Source organism: Sceloporus occidentalis, unplaced genomic scaffold (genome assembly GCF_023333645.1).
Source record: "Sceloporus occidentalis isolate IW3139 unplaced genomic scaffold, rSceOcc1.0.p SCAF_2, whole genome shotgun sequence".
Lineage (NCBI taxonomy): Eukaryota > Metazoa > Chordata > Lepidosauria > Squamata > Phrynosomatidae > Sceloporus > Sceloporus occidentalis.
This window is the reverse complement of record NW_028316982.1, coordinates 91,041,158-91,061,643: the sequence shown is the minus strand read 5'-3', so window position 1 is coordinate 91,061,643 and position 20,486 is coordinate 91,041,158. Positions and strand designations below refer to the sequence as shown.

Below are 20,486 nucleotides of genomic sequence, written 5' to 3'. Positions count from 1 at the left end.
ATTCCTCCTGTGTGATAAACTCCGAAGTGTGATACCCTTCAAGAATTCACATACCTCTTCAGGAGATATTTCATGGGTCTGTTCCTGGTATATAAAATAAGGCAGAAGAAACAAATTATAGGTAGAGCTTTGGTGGTGGTAGCCTTCTGTGGTACTAGAGAATAATACTGATTATTAACAGAAAATGTTACTGTTTTTCTAAAATCTTTGTTCTTTCCCTGATGGAAAACAAAAGCCACAAAATAGCATGCCTGATGTGATCATCTGGATGATCCGGGGAGAGAAGAGGCTTGCCTATGCACGTGTTCCTGCACATGAGGTTTTCTATTCCACCACCTGTCCTGGAGGCTCTGGAAAATACTGTGGAAAAACACAGACTATCTTTTTAAAGGTAACCTAATATAGCCCTAAATACTGTAAAGGCACCAAATCCTGTCTGATCTTGGAAGCTAAGCAGGGTCAGCCCTGGTTAATACTTAGATGGGAAACCATCAACAAATACTAGGTACTCTAGGCTTTATTTCAGAAGAAGGAACTGGCAAAAGTACCTCTTAAGTTCCCTAAGAAAGCCCTATTGAATTCATGGGTTTACCATAAGTCAACAGGCGGCTTGAAGGCACATACATACATGAACACGCATACCTACCTATATGGATATCTCCTCAGATTTGGAACTTCACTACATTTTTTGAGTCTACTTGCAATGTAAAAGGCATGTGATTTAAATCAAAGGAAGGGAATCTCTGAGACACATCCTCAGAAAAATGATCTCCTTAGAACCACTTTTTAAAATTGATATATATTCACCCCTGTAAGAATATGTTTCATTCTTATTCTTTTCATTCAAAACTGTTAAATGTGTGGCTTTCCTGATGTTGTCAGATTCCAGTTCCCATTAACCTTGGACATCAAATCTGACTACATTTGTAGAGCACATATTCCTCACCTTCTACTCTATAATGTAAATTTCTCAGGGTAAGATTGAAGTGTGCTTCCAATTTTTATTAGACTGGGTGGGTGACACAAGTGTTATTAGTATTAGGAGCGATACTGTGGATATCCAAGTCTTACTACAAGGAAACATTAAGAATGAGTTCTCCAAGTTCTAAAAATTGGACAGGGTTGAACACATTGTTGAGCAAGGGCTAGGAACAGAAAAACAGGAAAAGAATTAACAATCTACTTGTGTTTGTTTCCTGGATGTTGGCAAATCCAGGGCAATGTTCTAGTTAGAATTTGTTCAGAAGTTGTTTTAGGTCACTGCTTAATTTGAAATGCTTTTGGCTACTATTTTGAATTAGCTTCCAGTGCACAAAAATGCTAGGTAGGCCCATACATGTCAATAAACTGTCACTTGAGGCTGAAGTCATGCACATTTCTATTGTACATGTTTTATTGGTATTTGTCACATTAGAGGTCAGCTGTTCTTTCCTTTTCCTTTTTTATGTGCTTTAGTACCCACAGGACAAAAACAATGGGACCAAAATACCTGTACAGTTGCGAATTAACTTTTGGCTCGGCTTAAGCGCAGTAGAAAAGAAGTTTAACAGCTTTGCAGAAGGGACTTTCAGTGTTTTTGCTGAAATGGTAGGTGTCCTGATGATTATTTTTATAACCTGAATTTTGCAATTGGGAATGCTGGAGATTTCCCTCCACACACACACACACACACACACACACACATTTACATTTTTAAGCAAATTGTCTCCTAAACTAACATATGGATCAGAAGTCAGATGTCACCAGGACTAAATGCTTCCTTGAATTTTATAATATAGTTCTGGGTTCATAAATTGTGTATACAAGTGCAGAAAATAGGTGAAACTGCATGTGAAAAGGGGAAAATGGGTGAATTTAAGTCACTTTGGCTCATGTATCCACTAGATCAAGTACATGTCACCTTTTTTGTTTACTCCATTATTATTTTTTAAAAATTTATCCTGCCCTGTATCAAAAAGATCAAGTACACACAGCATTAAAACAACTGGTTAAATGGTTGAAAACTAAACACATATTTTAAATAAGCTAAAAACATATTAAACACAACAATGAGTTAAAATGAGTATAAATGAGTACAGTTTATGTCTCCCACTATCTGAAATTTCAAAATATGAAATATTCCCAAATCCAAAACATTGTCCATACAAGGAGCTGAGGTAGTGACACAATTGCTTTCTGATGGTTCAGTGTGTACACAAACTTTGTTTAATGCACAGACTTATTTAAAATATGCATAAAATTACCTTTAGGCTATCAGTATGTGTATATGAAACATAAATGAATTTTGTGTTTAGACTTGAGACCCCTCTCCAAGATACCTTATTAAGTATATGCAAATAATCCAAAATACAAAGAAAAATGTGAACTACAAAACACTTCTGGCCACAAGCATTTCAGATAAGGGAGATTCAGTCTGTGTAAGGTTATTGGCCCAATTGAATGTAAGGCAAATTCACATAAGTTTTTAGTCAGATGTCAGTGAAATGTTGAAAGTATAAAACTTTTGTTTACTCTTTAAAGTTACTTCATTCTTCTTTTTGACAGTATGAAAATCAGGCACTGATGTTTGGGAAATGGGGGACTTCAGGACTCGTTGGCCGTCATAAGTTTTCTGATGTCACAGGAAAAATTAAATTGAAAAGAGAGTATTTTTTGCCCCCCAAAGGCTGGGAGTGGGAAGGCGAGTGGTTTGTTGATCCTGAAAGAAGGTTTGTTCTGTTTTGTTTTGATCCTTCTGTCATATAACAAAGGGAGGGGGCATGGGTGGCTGATATAATTTCTCATTGAGAAAATTTCAATATTTCTGCAGAAAGAGAAGAAAGCCATTAAACATTGCATTTTATTGTACAACAGGTCCATTTAAAACTCCTGTTAACCCATTTATATGACCAACATTAGTATACTCACAGAGGAAAGACATTCTAAGGCTATATTGACACTGGATTTTATTAATACATAAAACATATTTGGTAGTTTCTAGTTTCTCACTATATTTATTGTTCCATCTTACCAAAAACTGAATCTTTAGAGGCTTTTGTACAGGTTTTTTCCTGGCTCTCTCCCTGCCCAGTTCCTGGATGTGTCCCACCCTTCTTTACTTAAACTGGACATTTCATATACCAGTCATATAAACCACATCCTTTTTTTCTGATACCATTGCTTTACTATCAGGCTGGAAGTAATTTTAATACAGGATGCTTATAAAAGTGGATGAAAATAGAAGGGGCAAAATGTATCCAGAGCATATGCCTTTCCAACTAAACTATCCCAGTAAAATTTTAATTAATGCTTGAATAATAATAATAACAACAACAGTATTTATGTATATTCCACTTTTTTTCAGGGAATCAAAGCGGATTATAGCAACATGAATATAAAATAAGAACAGTATAAAAATACAATTAAAAACCCTTAAACCCACAACACACACCCCAGTCATTAAATCAGAACAACCCCTAAAAAGAAATTAAACAGGTAAAAACTTTAAAACATTCCAACACCAATACAATAAAAAATTTCCGGCCGATTCGGATGAGAAATGAATCATCTTCTGGGGTGGGGGATAGAATGAGAACAATCAAGTCAGTGCCAGTTCCGGTGTCGCAGACAATGGTTTGGGGGTAAGAATAAAGGTAAGGTTTAGGGTAAGGGGGAGGCAAGTCACTAGTCTGGAAAGGCCTGCCAGAAGAGATCCATTTTAATAGCCTTCTTAAAGGCGTCCAAGGTGGTAATATGGCAGATCTCGTCCGGCAGGTCATTCCAGAGCCTGGGAGTGGCTGATGAAAAGGACCTCTTGAAGCAACATCCTTCCTTCTGTATTATAATTTTTCCTCTATCCTTCCTTCAAGGAATTTAGGGCAGCAATTATATCTTTCCTTCAAGCAGTTTAGAGCAGCAATCACACATCATACTTTCATACTCACAACCTTGTAAGATGGCTAGGCTGAATGAAAAAGAATGTGCTCATCTATTAAGGTCTGTGGTTGAGCAGGAATTTGAATATGGGGCTCTGCAAATCCAACACTCTTACCATTACATTATGCTAACTCATAAACAGAAAAGTAGTGGAAGAAACACATTTAAGAAGCATGTGAGGAACTGAGAGTTATGCATCTCTGGATAGACAGGACTGTGGAAAGTAGGCAGAATAAGTCCCCAGGCATGAGCCAAAAGGAAAATGTAACAAGGAGTTGGGCAACGTACAGACAGCACAGCAAAGGAGAAACTCTTTCATAGAGCCTAATTTTAGTAGTTTAACAGGCCAAGTCAAAACCAGCTTTCCCCCAAATGGTACCTTTGCATTAGACTACAACTTCCATAAATCCTGTCAAGGAAAGCTGGGAAGTGCAGTTCAAAACACTGATCTGGGAAAAATGGCTAAAGAATGACTATTGCTTGAAGAAAGGCCCAGCCTGATTCAAATACCTTCCTAGCCACACCTGGTCAGGATCAAGATGCCAATAACAGCCAGGTTAAGAGATGACTTGATGGCTGAAAACAATCTGGGATATGGGAGGACCTGAGTACAGTATGGCTCCCATATATAATAATAAAAATAGTAGTAGTAGTAGTTTATTTTTACCCCACTTTTCCAATGTGATCAAAGCGGCATACAGAATATCAATAAAATACATTACAATCCATAAAGCCAATACACAGGATTAAAAAGAACAATACTCAGCCAGCTGAGTGGGGGAATCCAAAAACATTACAAGAGTCGTGCCAGGTGGAGGGCAAAAACCATATGATCAACAGTCATGGGGGGAAAGCTTGGGAAAAGAAGAAGGTCTTAAGATTAAGCTCCCAGGCTTACCATGGAAATATGAAACCATGGAGATTACTGAATACTGTCAAAATGAATGGCGTCCAGAAGACGTTGACCATAGAGTGGCACTGCTGAATCTAGAGATACCTAGAAATAATACCTCCCTAGCCTTTTCTATGATCTACTTCCACTGGATGTCATTCATTTCAATAGATTTCGCTAATCTCCATGTTTTGTGTCTCCACAATAAGTTCAAGAATTGACTCCTTGTGGATATGGGAGTTGTACAGTACTCCATTATTCAGAGATAAATATCACACATGTACAAACAACTATGATACCTTTAGCTTTGTTTGTATATGTCTCTCCTAATTTCCACAGCAGGGAATAAACATGAGTGAGGAAGGAAGTAATGTCACAGGAATAATTGACTGTAATCTTGCAGTCAAACTGCTTAAATTGCTTTGGCTTCAAATCAAATTCAACAACAGTTTAGAATCCTGTGTGTATTTATATAAGTTATAAGACATTTTCCACATATAGAGTTTAAAGTCTGCAGGTTTGCATTGCAGACCCAAAATGTATATAGACCAGAATGCTCATTTGCCTTTAAAAAGGCTGTCAAGTTTATTTTTCAAAGGCAAATAAACTCACAGAACAACTGCTGAGGTGATATGTATCACTTTGCATTGAACAGAAGATTATGTACAAAATGGAATTTTCCCAGTAGGTGGCAGTATAAAACAGAAAGATGTTCTTAGCAGTACCAGCTATCAGCTAATTTAGCATTTTCAGTATCATTTTATACATAAATCAGAAACCACGTGAAGGCACACAACAGAAATAATACATATTTTCAGGGTTTTGTTTTTTGTTTAAAAGATCATATATGAAAAGGGGAAACATATTTGGAGTTTTCTTGTTCTTAGCATTTGTGTATTTATGTCAAATTTATAAAGCACACTGTAACTATAGCACAGGTGCTGTAGGCACAGTTTCAGAAGAAGGAACTGGCAAAATGACCTCTGAGTATTCTTTGCCTAAGTTACAAAACACAGTGAAAGTCATGGTGTTGTCATAGACTGACAGACAACTTGAAGGGGCATACTTGGTTGTTGTTGTTGTTGTTGTTGTTGTTGTTGTTGTTGTGTGCCTTCAAGTTGTTTCCAACTTATGACAACCCTAAGGTGACCTATCACATGGTTTGAGGCTGAGAGGGAATGACTTGTCCAAGGTCACCCGGTGGGTTTCCATGGCTGAACAGGGATTCAAACCTGGTCTCCAGAATTGTAGTCCAGTGCTCAAACCACTACATCATGTTTACTCCAAAGGCATGCATGCATATACATATATATACACACACACACACACATCTGTTATTACTGACTGCGATAGAGTTGGTTTCATAACAGTAGGAAAGTATATAATGCATGGAAGTGCTGGTTGCTTTTTCATTTCAAAACATCAATTCTTCGGGCTCAGATTTCCCAGATGTATAATATGTCAACTTTTATGCATGCCTTTCTGTTGAATAAGGAAGTAACTATAAGGGATGGTACTAAATTGGTGATATGTCAGTGCACAATACTGAGCACTAAAAATCTCTTTCTGGTTTCATAGTTTGTTGACGGAAGCAGATGCTGGACATACTGAGTTTACTGATGAAGTGTATCAAAATGAAAGCCGCTATCCTGGAGGAGAATGGAAAGCAGCTGAAGAGAGTTATACAGATGTGGTGAGAATTGTTTTTCTGGATCAATGATCTTAAAACTATTGCAACTTTTTGTTAGATATGTCTGCAACACAGTACAATAAATAATAATAATAATAATAATAATAATAATAATAATAATAAATTTATTTATATACCGCCCTTCCATCAGATCAGGGCGGTTTACAACAGTTAAAATACAATAATAAACAATTAAAAGCATACCACAGTTACAAAAAACATAAAAACAAAAGGCCCCAGGATTAGCCAGTCCCATTGCCAGTGCGGCGGAGGAGGCCTATAGGACCTTATTCAGGGAATGCGGTCCGGAACAGAAAGGTCTTTAGGTCCCGTCTGAATTGGGCCAGGGAGACGGGACCAATACCCTCTGGATAAATTGAGACACCTCCATTCTTGGCTTCTTTATGCTCTTTTGTGGTTGGTGAGTTCGACAAAAAGAGAGTGTGTTTTGTACCACAGCCCAGCAGCTTGTAGCACTGTTGCTGTTGTTGTTTTTAGTAACTAAGGCCCTGTACAGATGGGCCCTTTGCGGTGTGTCCACAACGTGCTAGGGTTGCCTTGGGGTGGTGCATGGACATGCCCCACAACCCTAGCATGTCATGCACGCACCGCCGTTACACAGCGCCATACAGATGGCGCACGTAACAATGACGTCGCAGCTGCACCACCTCCAAACGGTGCTGCGCAGCTACAACATAAACGTGCTGTCTCTAGCGCTTTGCGGTGCCACAAAAAGGAGCCACTTTTTGGAGCTCCTTTTCTGCTGCACAGCAGCGCCGCACAATTTGTATGCTGCAGTGCTCCTGCGCAGCAAAGAGAGGCGCCTCTTTCTGGCGCCTCTTTCTGGCGGTCTGTACCCCACTTATATTAAGTTTTTCGATACTTTTGAACAATGGGAAAGCAAAGATTCACTTTAAAAATATTAATTTGAGTTTGGAATCTTGGTACTATGACTATAACTATTATTTAAAAGTTACTTTCCAAGCTCTGCTGCAGGAACTATTTGACAATTTGGGACAGTTTGACAGGAGTTTCCTTGTTCTGTTGAAGTGTATTTTCACTTGCACAAGTCACCACTAAATTTTGGTAGTGTCATCTTTTTTGTAGTTTTGGTTAGCTTCTGTTGTATAACACTACTAGTGCCAAGTGAAAGGTACCACAATGATTTTTGATCTTATTTTGAATTAATTATGATTAGAATTAGGCTTTACAATGTATACAGCTCTTGTATTTTTTTTTGAAGAAGTGCAATCTTTGTGTATATATCTTCTGTTTCAAAGAATGGAGAAAAAGCAGCACCACCAAGTGAAATAACCTGTCCCCCTGGCTGGATTTGGGATGATGATGCTTGGGTGTATGACATCAATCGAGCAGTGGATGAAAAGGGTAAGAATTAAGATGAGGGTTGTCAAAGTGTGATCCACAGGGTCAAAACTTTTTTAAAATCTCCCTTAAGAAAATGTGACCAAATGCTCTCTGAGGGTGTGAAGGGTATTTCTACTCCATTTGGAGGCCACCTGATCCCTCAGGATAAAAAAATGGCAATTAAAAAATGTTTTTGCTCTAAGATGACTTTCAGTGGATGTAAAATGTTGAGGGCATTTTCACCACATTTTGCCCCCCATACTGGTCAAGAGGAGCCTTTTTGAAACAAGAAGTGACTTCTTCTCACTTTCTATCGTTTAAAAAAGATGACTTAATAACATGGTGAAAATGCTGCCAATGTTCCCTAGTAGGTGTTTGAAGGCAAAAAACATGGGCAGGGTGCAGCCCTCTAAGATCTCTTGACGGGCTAATGCAGTCCTTTCCACAGTTTCCCATCCCTATGTTAAGATTTAACATGATGCTGTGCAAGCTCGTAACATAAGGCAAATGTGTCCACAAATTATGAATCGTATTTGCCTAACCTTCAGATAGGTCTGGCCTTGTTGTCTGAAATGATGACAGATGTACCGTTTGGGGAAGCCTAAACATCATAGACCAAACAAACAGGGAATGATGATTATGGCATGGTTCCTAATTAAAGTATTTTAGGAACTATTTCTCTGAGTTGCCTAGGAAATGTCGAGAGCATAAACATATAAGACTGAGAGGAATGTTAGTACCTATTTAAAGAATGGGTCTAGTGAGGAAATACACTGTGCAAAGATTCAACTATTTGTGTCTCTGAAATTATGATAGTTAGAGGTAGGATAAACAGCCACTATGTTTGTCATTGAGGCAGAGTCCACTTATGTTAGGTAATGTATATTTCACCTGTGTTGCTTTAGGCTGGGAATACGGAATTACCATTCCTCCAGACAATAAGCCAAAGTCATGGGGTGCAGCAGAGAAAATGTATCATACACATAGAAGAAGGAGACTTATTCGAAAACGGAGAAAAGATCCAAACCAAACAATTTCATCAAGGGTAAGACAACCAAACTTCAACATTTGTTTCAAAATAATGGAGTGGGGGTGGAAAATAATGTAAAGCTGAAAAATAAAAAAATAAGTTGATTATATCTTCAATTTGACGGATGTGGGTTGTGTTTCTGTGATTATTTCTTAGGGAGCCACATCCTATGAAGATCAAGAAGGATGGGAATTTGCATCTTTAATTGGGTGGAAGTTTCACTGGAAGCAACGCAGTTCTGATACTTTCCGCCGTAGGCGCTGGAGGAGAAAAATGGCTCCTGCTGACACACATGGTGCAGCAGCCATCTTTAAGCTTGAAGGGGCTCTTGTAAGTACAAACAGCTAGCCTTAGGTTGTATTATGATCTCAGAGTTAAGTTGTAATAAACAAGTGGTGCTTGAAAAGGTTTGAAGTGAAATTTATTGATCACTTAGCACGTTGTGTGAAAGTGTCAACAAAATGTTAAACATGTACATGGGCCTGACTTCTGTTATGAAAACTGCTGGTGATACAGATTGAAGTTTTCCACCAATCCTTACAAAATAATTGAAAGCTAGTATGTCAATGAGGCTGTGAAGTGTGGGATTATGTTTATTCTATTTGTGTGGTGGCAGTTAAAACAACTGAGGCTTTCATATCATAGCATCAAACACATGAGAATGTAGACTCTTAAGCAAGGCAGAGTCTCTAGATTTTAGAATTTTAATTTTCTGTATTTCAGTATCAAAGCATAAACATTTACAACAGGGGTGCAAAATTCTGACCTTCCATATAGTAAGGCCTAAAACTCCAGTTTTTTCATACAACTGCCCATGCTGGGAACATTTGGCTGGCCAAATGTTTTTTAACTCTAATTTACAACCACCCAAGGGCCAAACTACATGTGACGTTAAACACATGGTATAGCACCCCTTTTCTTCTCCCCCCCCCCTTTCCCTCTTCTGTAATATGTCATTTTTAGACTGTAAGCCTGATTGCAAAACAATAGGGATTGTTTTGTGTGTAATCTATGTGCAATTTTAGATGTTTAATAAACAATAAATTATATTCACATATAATCTTAGGGAGCAGATACAAGCATCGATGATGGAGACAAGACCTCTGAGAAGGGCAAAGATTCAGCAACACATGTATTTGGTGCAAACACTCCAATAGTTTCTTGCTACTTTGACAGTAAGTTCATACAAAATTCATTATTAGGCAAGATTCCTCTTAAAGTTACACAGGACTTTTTGTTCTTGCTACCTAACTATGCTTGCAAAAAAATTCCCCTATTCGTTTTGTTACCCAACATTCGTTTTAGATACGATCAGAGTAAAAAGTATCAGAAATTGTCTTTTTGATTCTGTTTAACAAATGTGTTCTTCTGTTTCTCTAATCCTATCCAGGGCTAGCCATGCTTGCAATACAGAAAAATACAATAACATCAAAACTCCATAAAACAGTGATACCTTTATTGGGATAACTAAAATTCACAAAGCCAGCCATGCTTCAAAAGCACGCATCATGTATTCTATGCATTTTGATTGGACTAATAAAAATATTGCTGTTTTGTGGATTTTGGATATTACTGTACTTTCCATTTCTGTGTTCATTTGCTTCTGCCATCCTAAGTCTGAAATATCATACAAGGTTTGGAGTTAAATTTCCTTTACATTTTCCTTACAATCATAGAATCCTAGAGTTGGAAGAGACCTCAAGAGCTATCCAGTCCAACCCCCTGCCATGCAAGAAGCACATCAGACAGATGGCCATCCAGCCTCTGTTTAAAAACCTCCAAAGAAGGCAACTCCAGCACCACTCTCATAGGCAGTGTGTTCCACTGTCAAACAGCTCTTACCATCAGGAAGTACGTACTTCCTAATGTTTAGGTGGAATCTCTTTCTATTGCTCCAGGAACAAAATTATGTTTCTGATCAGCAGTACCAAGAGATTTCTTCATCACAGCACTCATTATTGTCAGCCAACATGGCCATTGGCCACAGAAACGAGGTCAGCAGGCTGCTTTAGTTTGAGGCCAAGTTCAGTTAATGGTGAAATTTTCCATAAAGTAAACAAACCTGTATTTCATAGTCATTGGCCATGGTAGCTGGAAATGATAGCCCAAGTTGTTGTTCCATCACATGGATATCTCCAACTGGTTTAAGGAATGTTGTTCAAAAGGTTCAGTTAATGGCCAATTTGCCACAAAACAAACAAAACCATATTTACAATTCTTTGATAAAAGCAGAATACAGAAGATTGTGTGGAAGAGGTGAGAAATATGATTACTTTAATAATATTTCCTGCCCTTGGGTGAGGGAACATAGGAAAATAGGAAACCATCTAATCCTTAATCAGATCATTGATCCAATCTAGTCCAGTATTGACAGCTCTGACTGGAGAAGCTGCCTAGGCAGGATTGTTTCCTAGCTCTTCCTAGAGTTAGCTGGTATTCTCTTATGGTTTCCTATCCAAGTACTAACCAAGTAAGACCTTGCTTAGCTTCTCAGCTCAAACATGTTTGGGTGTATTTAGGATGGTAGCAATGATATGAAGGATAGCATGTGACCTACCATATTTAAATGTTACTGGAATAGATTGAGAACTGATGATAATGATGCAGAAGCAGCAGTCATAATCCTCCTACATTGGGTTTCCAATCAGAACCCCAGCCTAATCAAATAAACAAACAAAAAAGTATGATTTCTAAATTGATGCATACCGCTCGGTCATGGAAACCAACTAGGTGCTCTTGGGCAAGTCACACTGTCTCAGCCTCAGAGGAAGGCAAGAGCATACCCCCTCTGAACATATTCTGCGAAGAAATTCCTGTGATAGGTTTGCCTTAGAGTCACTATAAATCAGAACTGACTTGAAGGCACACAATAACAATAATAATTAAATACAGTTGGCCCTCTATACCTACAGATTCAACCATCCATGGCTTAAAAATATTCAAAAAAAGTATAAATTCCAAACAGCAAACTTTGATTTTGCCACTGTATATAAGGGACACCATTTTACTATGCCATTATATTTAATGGGACTTGACCATCTGTGGATTTTGGACCAAACCCCAGCAGGTAGCAAGGGCCCCCTGTAATGCCAAGTGTATGCTAGACAGTGTACTGAAATTATCAATGGTAAAATCCATACACAGAAAGCAGGTGAGAATCTATCGCAAAGAGATAAGACAAAACAGCAGTGGGGGATTTAGGCACACGCTGAACAGAAAGAATAGAAGTAAGTGACATGGAGGAGTAGCCAATATGAAGTTGCTAATTCATTTATGCCTGTCTCATTTACTTAGGAGTCTACACTTACCACCTTCGATGTTACGTCTATCAAGCAAGAAATCTTTTAGCTTTGGACAAAGACAGCTTTTCAGGTAACAGTGGGAGGAGATGGCAATTCACTAAATTCAGAAGACCCATGCACATATGAAAAGCAAGTCTGTTCTTTTACTATAGCAACTGATACCTTAATGACTGTGGTAGTTAAGCGATTTTCTTCAGCTATTTTTATAGTGAAGAGACCTAAAGCCAATGATTTAGCTGATGATTTTAAATTAGTACAGTGGTACCTCGGGATACGAAATACCCAGGTTACGAAATTTTCGGGATACGAAAAAATCCCATTGGAAAACATTGTTCCGGGTTACGAAAGTTTTTTCGGGTTACGAAAAAACTTTTGGTGCTTTTCGGCGCGATTTCACACGGAATCGCGGCTTTTCCCCATTAGCGCCTATGGGAATTCGGCTTGCGAAAGCCTTTCGGGTTACGAAATTGACAGCGGAACGAATTAATTTCGTAACCCGGGGCACCACTGTATAAAAATATCAGTATGATTCAATTCTGCAGTATGTTGTCAAATGCCCTTCTTCTTTCTGTTCTTTTTTAGGAGCTTATTGCATTAACTTTTCAGCTCAATCCAGGCATGGGATGGGATCGGGACAGAACAGGGGGAAATAGGATTTAACACAAACAAAATTGCTGCTGCACTGCCACCCGACCACCACCCGTCCCCGAGCTGCCCTCTGCCAGCCGATTTTGGTAGTATAGAAAAGCTTCTATTCTACCAAAATCGCTGGCAGAAGTGCATCTGGGCAACAGGTGATTATCAGGCGGCAGCACAGCAACAATTTTGTGTGTGATAAAACCCAGTTTTCCCCCGTTCCAGCCCGATCCCATCCCGTATCCAGATTGGGCTGAAAATGTGTGTGCGATAAGCTTCTTAAGTTTCATTCTCAGGCTCTACCCTATCCCTAATTTGCTTCACCTATTTCTTTTTCATCATTCAGTCTTCCATCCTGCTTTTCTTGGACCCCTGGCTTCTATTTATTCATTGGCCTGTTACAGACGGGCACTAAAGTACGGAGTCAGTCTGTACTAGGGTTAGGAAGGTGAGGTGCTTCCGCACCCTCCTAACCCTAGTACGGACTGAGTCCGTACAAAATGGCGGTGCCCCATCTACATGGGGGTCGCCATGAGGACGTCACGGCCGCTCCGCCTCTATACGGGACGGCACGGACGTGATGTCCTCGCTCCGCGCCAGGGCGCATAGTGCGCCCTGAGCACGGAGCAGGAAGGAGCTCCGAAACAGAGCTCCTTCCTGGTTTGGTCCGCTGGGCGCAGCCTTCAGACGGCTGCGCCCAGCGGACCAAAGGAGAAAGGGGCCAAATGGCCCCTTTCTCCTCCTTCCCGCCGCCGCGGGGTATCCTTGGGGCTTGAAGCCCCAAGGACACCCCTTTTCAGGCTGCGGGGAAGGGGCCTTTTGCCGCTTCCCCACAGCTTGAAAAGTGGTGGATCGGGGCCTCAGCGGCTGCCGGTGTAGCTGCTGAAGCCCCGATACTCTGGGGAAAGGGGCGGGTGCAGCCCGCCCCAAATGGGCGGTCTGTAACCTGCCTTAGTTTCCTATGACCTACAGTATGCTCTGTCCTGTTGCAAAACCAGTAAGGCTCACCCAAATGTTCGAAATTAGGAAAGCATTCAGGCACCATCATTTCAATGTGGCAATCCTGACTATGGCATGGAGTGGGGTTTCAATAGCCCAGAGATTCCCTGGTATTGACTTAGCCAGTGCCATCAAGAAGCCGTCCTGATTGCTTAGCTTATAACCTATAATTGATAGACAACAGAGGCAATCTTTGTTAAGAGCTTATTTAGGGCTACATCTGGCATCAGAAAGGGCCACATTAAATACCTACATTATAACAAAATTAGGAGAGCCAGCATGGTATAGTGGTTTGGGCATTGGACTCAGGACACTAGGGTTCAAATTGTTTCTCAGCCATGGAAACCTACTAGGTAACCCTGGGCAAGTCATACTCTCTCAGCCTCAAAGGAAGGCAAAAGCAAACTCCCTCTGCACAAATCTTGCCAAGAAACCCGTTATAGGTTCATCTTAGGGTTACCATAACTTGACCTGAAGGCACACACCACCAACACCAACAGTATTATGGGGAATTAAGTTGTAGCCAGCAGTATTATTTTGATAGTTAATGCTGAGATTGCAATTTTCTATTGCTTTTGGAGATGCTAAGTTTTTGATTTAATGTACAAGATATTGTAGTGGCTGTAATGGAGGATATGTAAAATGTTAATGTAGAACGTATGCTGCTTAAATTGTGATGAACAATGCTGTGAGCATTTTCATCAGTCTTTAAAATCTGTGCTCACTCCATCTTCTTTTTTATTTTTATTTTCTGTGTGTGTGTGTGTGTGTGTGTCAGTTATTCATAGTAATTGTTACATACGATTGCACACAAATTCCCACACAGTGAAATAAATCATTAAGACAAAATAATACATAGTTGGCGACATGGACTACATTTCAAAGTAAGTGTGAACCTAGGATAGTTGTTCATATACCAGATGATTCAGTGCAAACAGTGCTTGGACAAATTACTTATTTGACTACAGCTTTCAGCACTTCTGCTGGTAAATTTCAAGGCCCTTTAGCTTGTCCCCCTACACAGAGAGAGAGAGAGAGAATAAAAGTATGTTACACTCGCCTTTACATCCCTGGTTAGGGTGCTGGTGAAGATGACCTCCAGATAACCTTTCAAATAGCCCATGGGCATCACTGGGTAATGGCAATTTGTACAGGAAACGCTAATAACCATCATCAGAGACCTTCTTCAGAGGCCCCTGTGATTTAAAGGTCTTTTTAACAGTAGTCCTAGAACTCTTTAATCATTCACCTCTACTTCAGAAGAAAGCGAGAGCCATAAATACGATTTCAGCTCATGCCAAATTTAAGTGTTAGGTTTTGTGAGGCTGACTATTTAAGAGGCAAACTGAAGCAGTTCAAACAATCACTTTATGAGTTCCTAGGTGTTGTTCCACAGGTATTCAAGATATTCAGGAATAGGTTATTACCATGTACAGAAGCAATTTTAAATGTACTTGTTCCAAAACACTGAAAACTGCATGTTATGTTTCAATGTTCCCATCCATAAGATAAGATTCATAATACTGCATTGCAGACATTGTCCTGCTCAGCACAGAATAAGCTCAATGCCTCTGTGCATTGGCATGCTCAAAACTGTCTTTGTCTCTTTGCTGACAACTTCATGGCATGTTTTTTTTTTAAAACAACAACAACAACAGAACACTGCATACCATAAAAAGGTTAAGAAAGGTAGTCTTGATGGCTTGGAAAGATTAGTTTAGAGACTGTCAACCCAGACTGCAGATCTAAAGGTGATATCTGTGATTTAGTAGCCTGAAGGCAGAACTGGATGTTAAATAAAATGCATGTGAAGGCAAGGGGCATTTGAAAAAAAGGTTGCTTACTCTTCGGCAAGTGAACCTTGAATTAATTTCAGGAAACCTTACTTAGAAGCCATGTCACTTTCTATGGGACATGTATCATCTTCTGTAGTTTGCAAGTCAACACTTGCACGCCACCTCATTCAGAGCTTGGAAATGTTCCTTTTTTAGACTACAGCACCCAGAACCCTCCATCCAGTGTGGCCACTTAGGTAAGCAAAATTAAAATGTAGAAGGTCTCTATAGTGTGTGAGAATAGTGGAACAAGACCATCCTGCTATATTTATATCCCCAACCATTCCCATTTAACAATTATGCATTTTCTTTTTCTTCTTTATCATCATCCCATACATTCCTTTACATTTCCATATTCATTGATTTAACTTGTGACATTGTACTAGTGTTAGTATTGTTCTGTATCCTTATTGACAGGAACAGCAGTTCATGGTGTCAGTAACACCATCAGTATTATTAGTTTGTTGTTGTTGTGTGCCTTCAAGTCGTTTCTGACTTACGATGACCCTGAGTCTGAGAGCGTGTGACTTTTCCAAGGTCCCCCAGTGGGTTTCATGGCCAAGCAGGGAATCAAATCCTAGTCTTCACAGTTCCAACAGTCAGACCACTATGCCATGCTGGCTCCTATTATTAGTAGAATCTGACAAATCTTTACTCTTCATGAAGGGCTCCTTCTGAGCACTCAAAACAATCCACATACACTTTAGTAATTCTGGAACAAGTACTAGTAATTATTGCAACATAAGTCAACATTATTTTTCTCATACTACAGTTCAGGGTGGTGGGGAAAGCAAAAACACTGCCTTGAAAAGTGAGAAAGAACATAGCCACAAAACACTCAAAAAGTAAGTCTGCTTATTATACTAGACAGAGGAAGACTGAGAAAAATATTTTGGAAGGCTTAATAGTAACAGTAAAATAAGTGTGTGTCACATTCGTCTTCTGTGCTCTTTCAGATCCATACGCTCATGTTTCATTCCTCCATCGAAGCAAAACAACTGAGATCATTCACTCAACACTGAACCCAACATGGGATCAAACTGTAATATTTGATGAGATTGAAATCTATGGAGAGCCCCAAACAGTATATATGAACCCTCCTCATGTGGTTATTGAACTCTTTGACAGTGATCAAGTGGTAGGTGGTAGCATTTATGTCAATTCTCCCTTGATTTAGGTTAAGGTTAGCAGGTTGGCTATCATTTTGTACATCATTTTGGACTAATCCATTTGTTCAGGGCAAAGATGAATTCCTTGGAAGAACTTCTTGCTCTCCTAAGGTGAAACTCAACCCAGATGATGACACCAGTCCCAAGCTTCTCTGGTATCCAGTTATAAATGGGGGCAAGACTTGTGGAGATGTCCTTTTAGCAGCTGAACTGATACTGACTGAAAAGGTAACATCAAATAAGCACATATTTCAGATTTACGCGTATCTTGATGGGAAGATAGCTGTGTATGTTTTTGGCTTAATATGAATTCTCTGTATCTCTAAACAGGGCAGCACCAACCTTCCAATTCTTCCCTCACAAAGAGCACCAAATCTTTATATGGTGCCACAAGGGATCAGACCTGTGGTTCAGCTGACTGCTATTGAGGTATTGTGACTACTGTATAGTATATGTTTAAAATGCAAGCAATCCAAAGATTTTATTAATTCTTAATAGGATTTATGCCCATCAGTTCACATCTCTGTGTACAAAGTCAAGTGCTATTCAGTACTCGGAAATGTTGGAGTATTTTTTTGTTTTTTTGGATCACAAGTCCAAGAATATTATTTGGGAGGAAAATGTGGGGGGGAGGGGCAAGTTGCATAAAAAGCCAAGGGTTATTTTTCCAACAAAACCTCACAAATGAAAAATCTCCCAGGAGTTGATAATATTCTTGATTATATGTCTTGATATGTCAAGACACACTTTTTTGTTGAGTGTGACAAATCTGTTAGTATTCTTTACATTTCTAATTCTGAACTCTTATAGAACTATTGTATAAATCTTAAGTAGTATTCAATATATTGGAATTGATAATATTGGCTTACCTTTATAGGCTTCTCTGGTTCCTTGCACTAAACCATTCCCATTTCAACCATTCATTATAAATCCTTTACCTCATTTCTGTTTCCTGTTTCTGTCTGCATTGATAGAAGGGAGGGACAACTTAGGGTTTTGAAAAGTTGTTTTTCTTTTCCTTTTTATAGTATAGCTTGCCATGTTGTTTGGGGAATGCTGGGAGTTGTTGTCAAAAAAGGAGTTTCCACTCATTCTGGATCTACTGTATTATAATAGTGTCTAGAATAATATAGTTAAAATATACCAATTACACAATGTAGTAGTATAGTGTATATTTCTGAATGTGTATGAATTGTTTACTCAGAATTCCTTGATATTAAAATACATCCATAGGGATACTGAAGAATTTTGTTTGGTCTGTATTTTGAAGTGAACTAATATGATCTGCATCTCCCAAACTAATGTATTAATTTAGAATCCATTTGTTCTGAATTTGAACTTTTGTTTCATTGACATTATACTGTTTTACACTGGAGTAACTAAAATAATTGGAATCTTTGGGCCAATTAGATAAAATTAGTTATACAGTGGCTGACTTATTTTTCAGAAGATGTCTATTGATATTTTCCGCCTGCAGCGATATAATGTATATAGTCAACTATAAGTCAGTCTCATGTATAAGTTGAAAACAGGTTTGGGGATTTTGCCATGATCCATGGATAAGTCGAGGCGAGGGTAAAACTTGGAGGCTCCTTCAGTGTGTGTATGTGTGCATACAGCAAGAGAAACTCTAACTGATGCTTTTTGCTTCAGCGTTTGTTTCAACTTTGGTTTCAGCCTTCATGGCCAGCACCAGTTGGAGAGGGTCTCTATTTGTTTGTCTAACAGCTATTAATCACTCAGGACACTTTCTGCTTGGCTCAAGAGAGAAATAAACTGCTATTCCAACTGCATGGGGAAATCTGAAAGAGCTGCTGACCCATAAATAAGTCAACCTGAGATTTTGGGGTCAATTTTTGGGGATAAAATTTTAGACTTATAGACGAGTATATACGGTAAATATTCATTTGTAGTTTCAGGAGTTGATTTTGTGTTTTCCTTTAATATTGTTAACTATGGTTGGGGACTGTTACTTTTTCCTCACAGATCCTTGCCTGGGGCTTGCGCAACATGAAAAATTATCAAATGGCTTCTGTTACATCCCCAAGTCTCATTGTGGAGTGTGGAGGTGAAATGGTGGAATCTGTAGTGATCAAAAACCTGAAAAAGACACCAAATTTTCCTGGATCTGTTCTTTTCATGAAAGTGGTATGAAATGCTCTTATAATGAAGATTTATAGGCGGGTTACAGACGTCCCGCCGCCGCCATTCGCTGTGGAGGGAAGCCCCAGCGGCCAGACCGTGAGGCTTCCCGGCGCAGCGAAAAAGGAGCGCCGAAATGGCACTCCTTTTCGAAACGCGGAAGTGGTGCCACGAGGGGCGAAGTGCACCCTCGCGGCATCACTTCTGCCGCGACATGTCTGGACACACAGTGTCCAAGACGTCAAAATGGCGGCGCCCATGTGGATAGGCGCCGCCATTTACGACGCGCTCCACACGTGTTGGGGCCGGGGCGGGTTAGGAAGGGGCGACTCTTCCTAACCCTAACACGCCCCTTCCTAACCCTAGCACACACGGAGTGCATCGTTAGTGGCAGTCTGTAACCCGCCATAGTATATTTTAGATATTGTAGTAAGGGAAAGGCCAGGATAAATATATATATGCTAATGTTAGGTGAAGTATTCAGCCTAAATGAATTAAGCCTGGAAATTACCCACAGGGCTAATTTTTAGAGATTTCCAGAGATTTCTGTGTCTCAATGCATTGTGTACACCTAATATTTACTTATAGAATCATATATACAAAGGCTCACATATCAGTTGTGGATATGCATTTGCATCCTCATCAGGATGGAGATGGTAAGGTATGTGTGTTAACATGCCAAACACACATAACTTAGACAATACTGGCATGTAGATAGATGTGCAAAGTGTTTAGTGCTGTATATACAGCCCAGTAGATCTCCCATCTACATTGGGTGCTATATTTGCTTTTATCAATGCAGCAACCAAATATATGCACAGAGGGGTAGGTCTGGAGAGGCATGTGATTTCCACTCCTGGACTAGCTAAAAAAGAAAGGGAGACTGGAACAAATTCCTGAAAATAAATTGTGAATGTACCCCATTGATTTTTAGAATTCCACTGTCTGTGACTGCTACATATGATTCCACTAACTGTCACAGCTGCATCCTGTAGTCTAATTTATAGTATGGTGCAACACTAGAGCATTCTGGCTATGAATTCTAAAACCCCATCCCTAAACTGTAAATTCTAGGATTTTGTAGGATGGGATCATCTCCATTCAAGTGGACTCAGTGCTGTGTAGTATGAAAGGACCCCTACATTCAAAAACTGCAAAACAAATAAGAGTATTTCTGCAGTTCAAATGAAAGTAAAGGATCCTTTGGAACTATGGTTTTGAATTTAAGTAATTATGTTTTTGTCTTGTCTTCTTCTGTTTTTTAAACTAGCTATTGCCCAAAGAGGAATTGTATACTCCATCACTAGTTCTTAAAGTGATAGACCATAGGCAATTTGGCCGTAAACCTGTCGTGGGGCAATGCACCATTGATGTACTGGAACGTTTCCGCTGTGATCCATACACTGCCAAAGAAGATGTTGCCCCACAGATGAAAGGTAGAGCTCTCATAAAAGTGAAGCTGTCTTTCCTATCAGACGTAGACCTTGCTACCTTTAATCATTCCCATCATC

The 20,486-nt window shown here is 39.4% G+C and overlaps 1 protein-coding gene across 2 annotated transcripts in view; it reads left to right on the top strand.

Moving 5' to 3' along the window:
- LOC149318677 (myoferlin-like) overlaps positions 1 to 20,486 on the top strand; it is a 112,381-nt gene that overhangs the window by 73,281 nt on the left and 18,614 nt on the right. For both annotated transcript variants that reach the window (XM_089510260.1, XM_089510259.1), the window contains 14 exons: positions 236 to 391; positions 1,456 to 1,587; positions 2,545 to 2,708; positions 6,386 to 6,500; positions 7,778 to 7,883; positions 8,768 to 8,907; positions 9,049 to 9,222; positions 9,959 to 10,067; positions 12,187 to 12,264; positions 16,621 to 16,802; positions 16,903 to 17,061; positions 17,164 to 17,262; positions 18,820 to 18,981; positions 20,246 to 20,411. In XM_089510260.1, the coding sequence (XP_089366386.1) occupies positions 236 to 391; positions 1,456 to 1,587; positions 2,545 to 2,708; positions 6,386 to 6,500; positions 7,778 to 7,883; positions 8,768 to 8,907; positions 9,049 to 9,222; positions 9,959 to 10,067; positions 12,187 to 12,264; positions 16,621 to 16,802; positions 16,903 to 17,061; positions 17,164 to 17,262; positions 18,820 to 18,981; positions 20,246 to 20,411 (1,942 nt within the window). The remainder of the gene's footprint in view (positions 1 to 235; positions 392 to 1,455; positions 1,588 to 2,544; positions 2,709 to 6,385; positions 6,501 to 7,777; positions 7,884 to 8,767; positions 8,908 to 9,048; positions 9,223 to 9,958; positions 10,068 to 12,186; positions 12,265 to 16,620; positions 16,803 to 16,902; positions 17,062 to 17,163; positions 17,263 to 18,819; positions 18,982 to 20,245; positions 20,412 to 20,486) is intronic.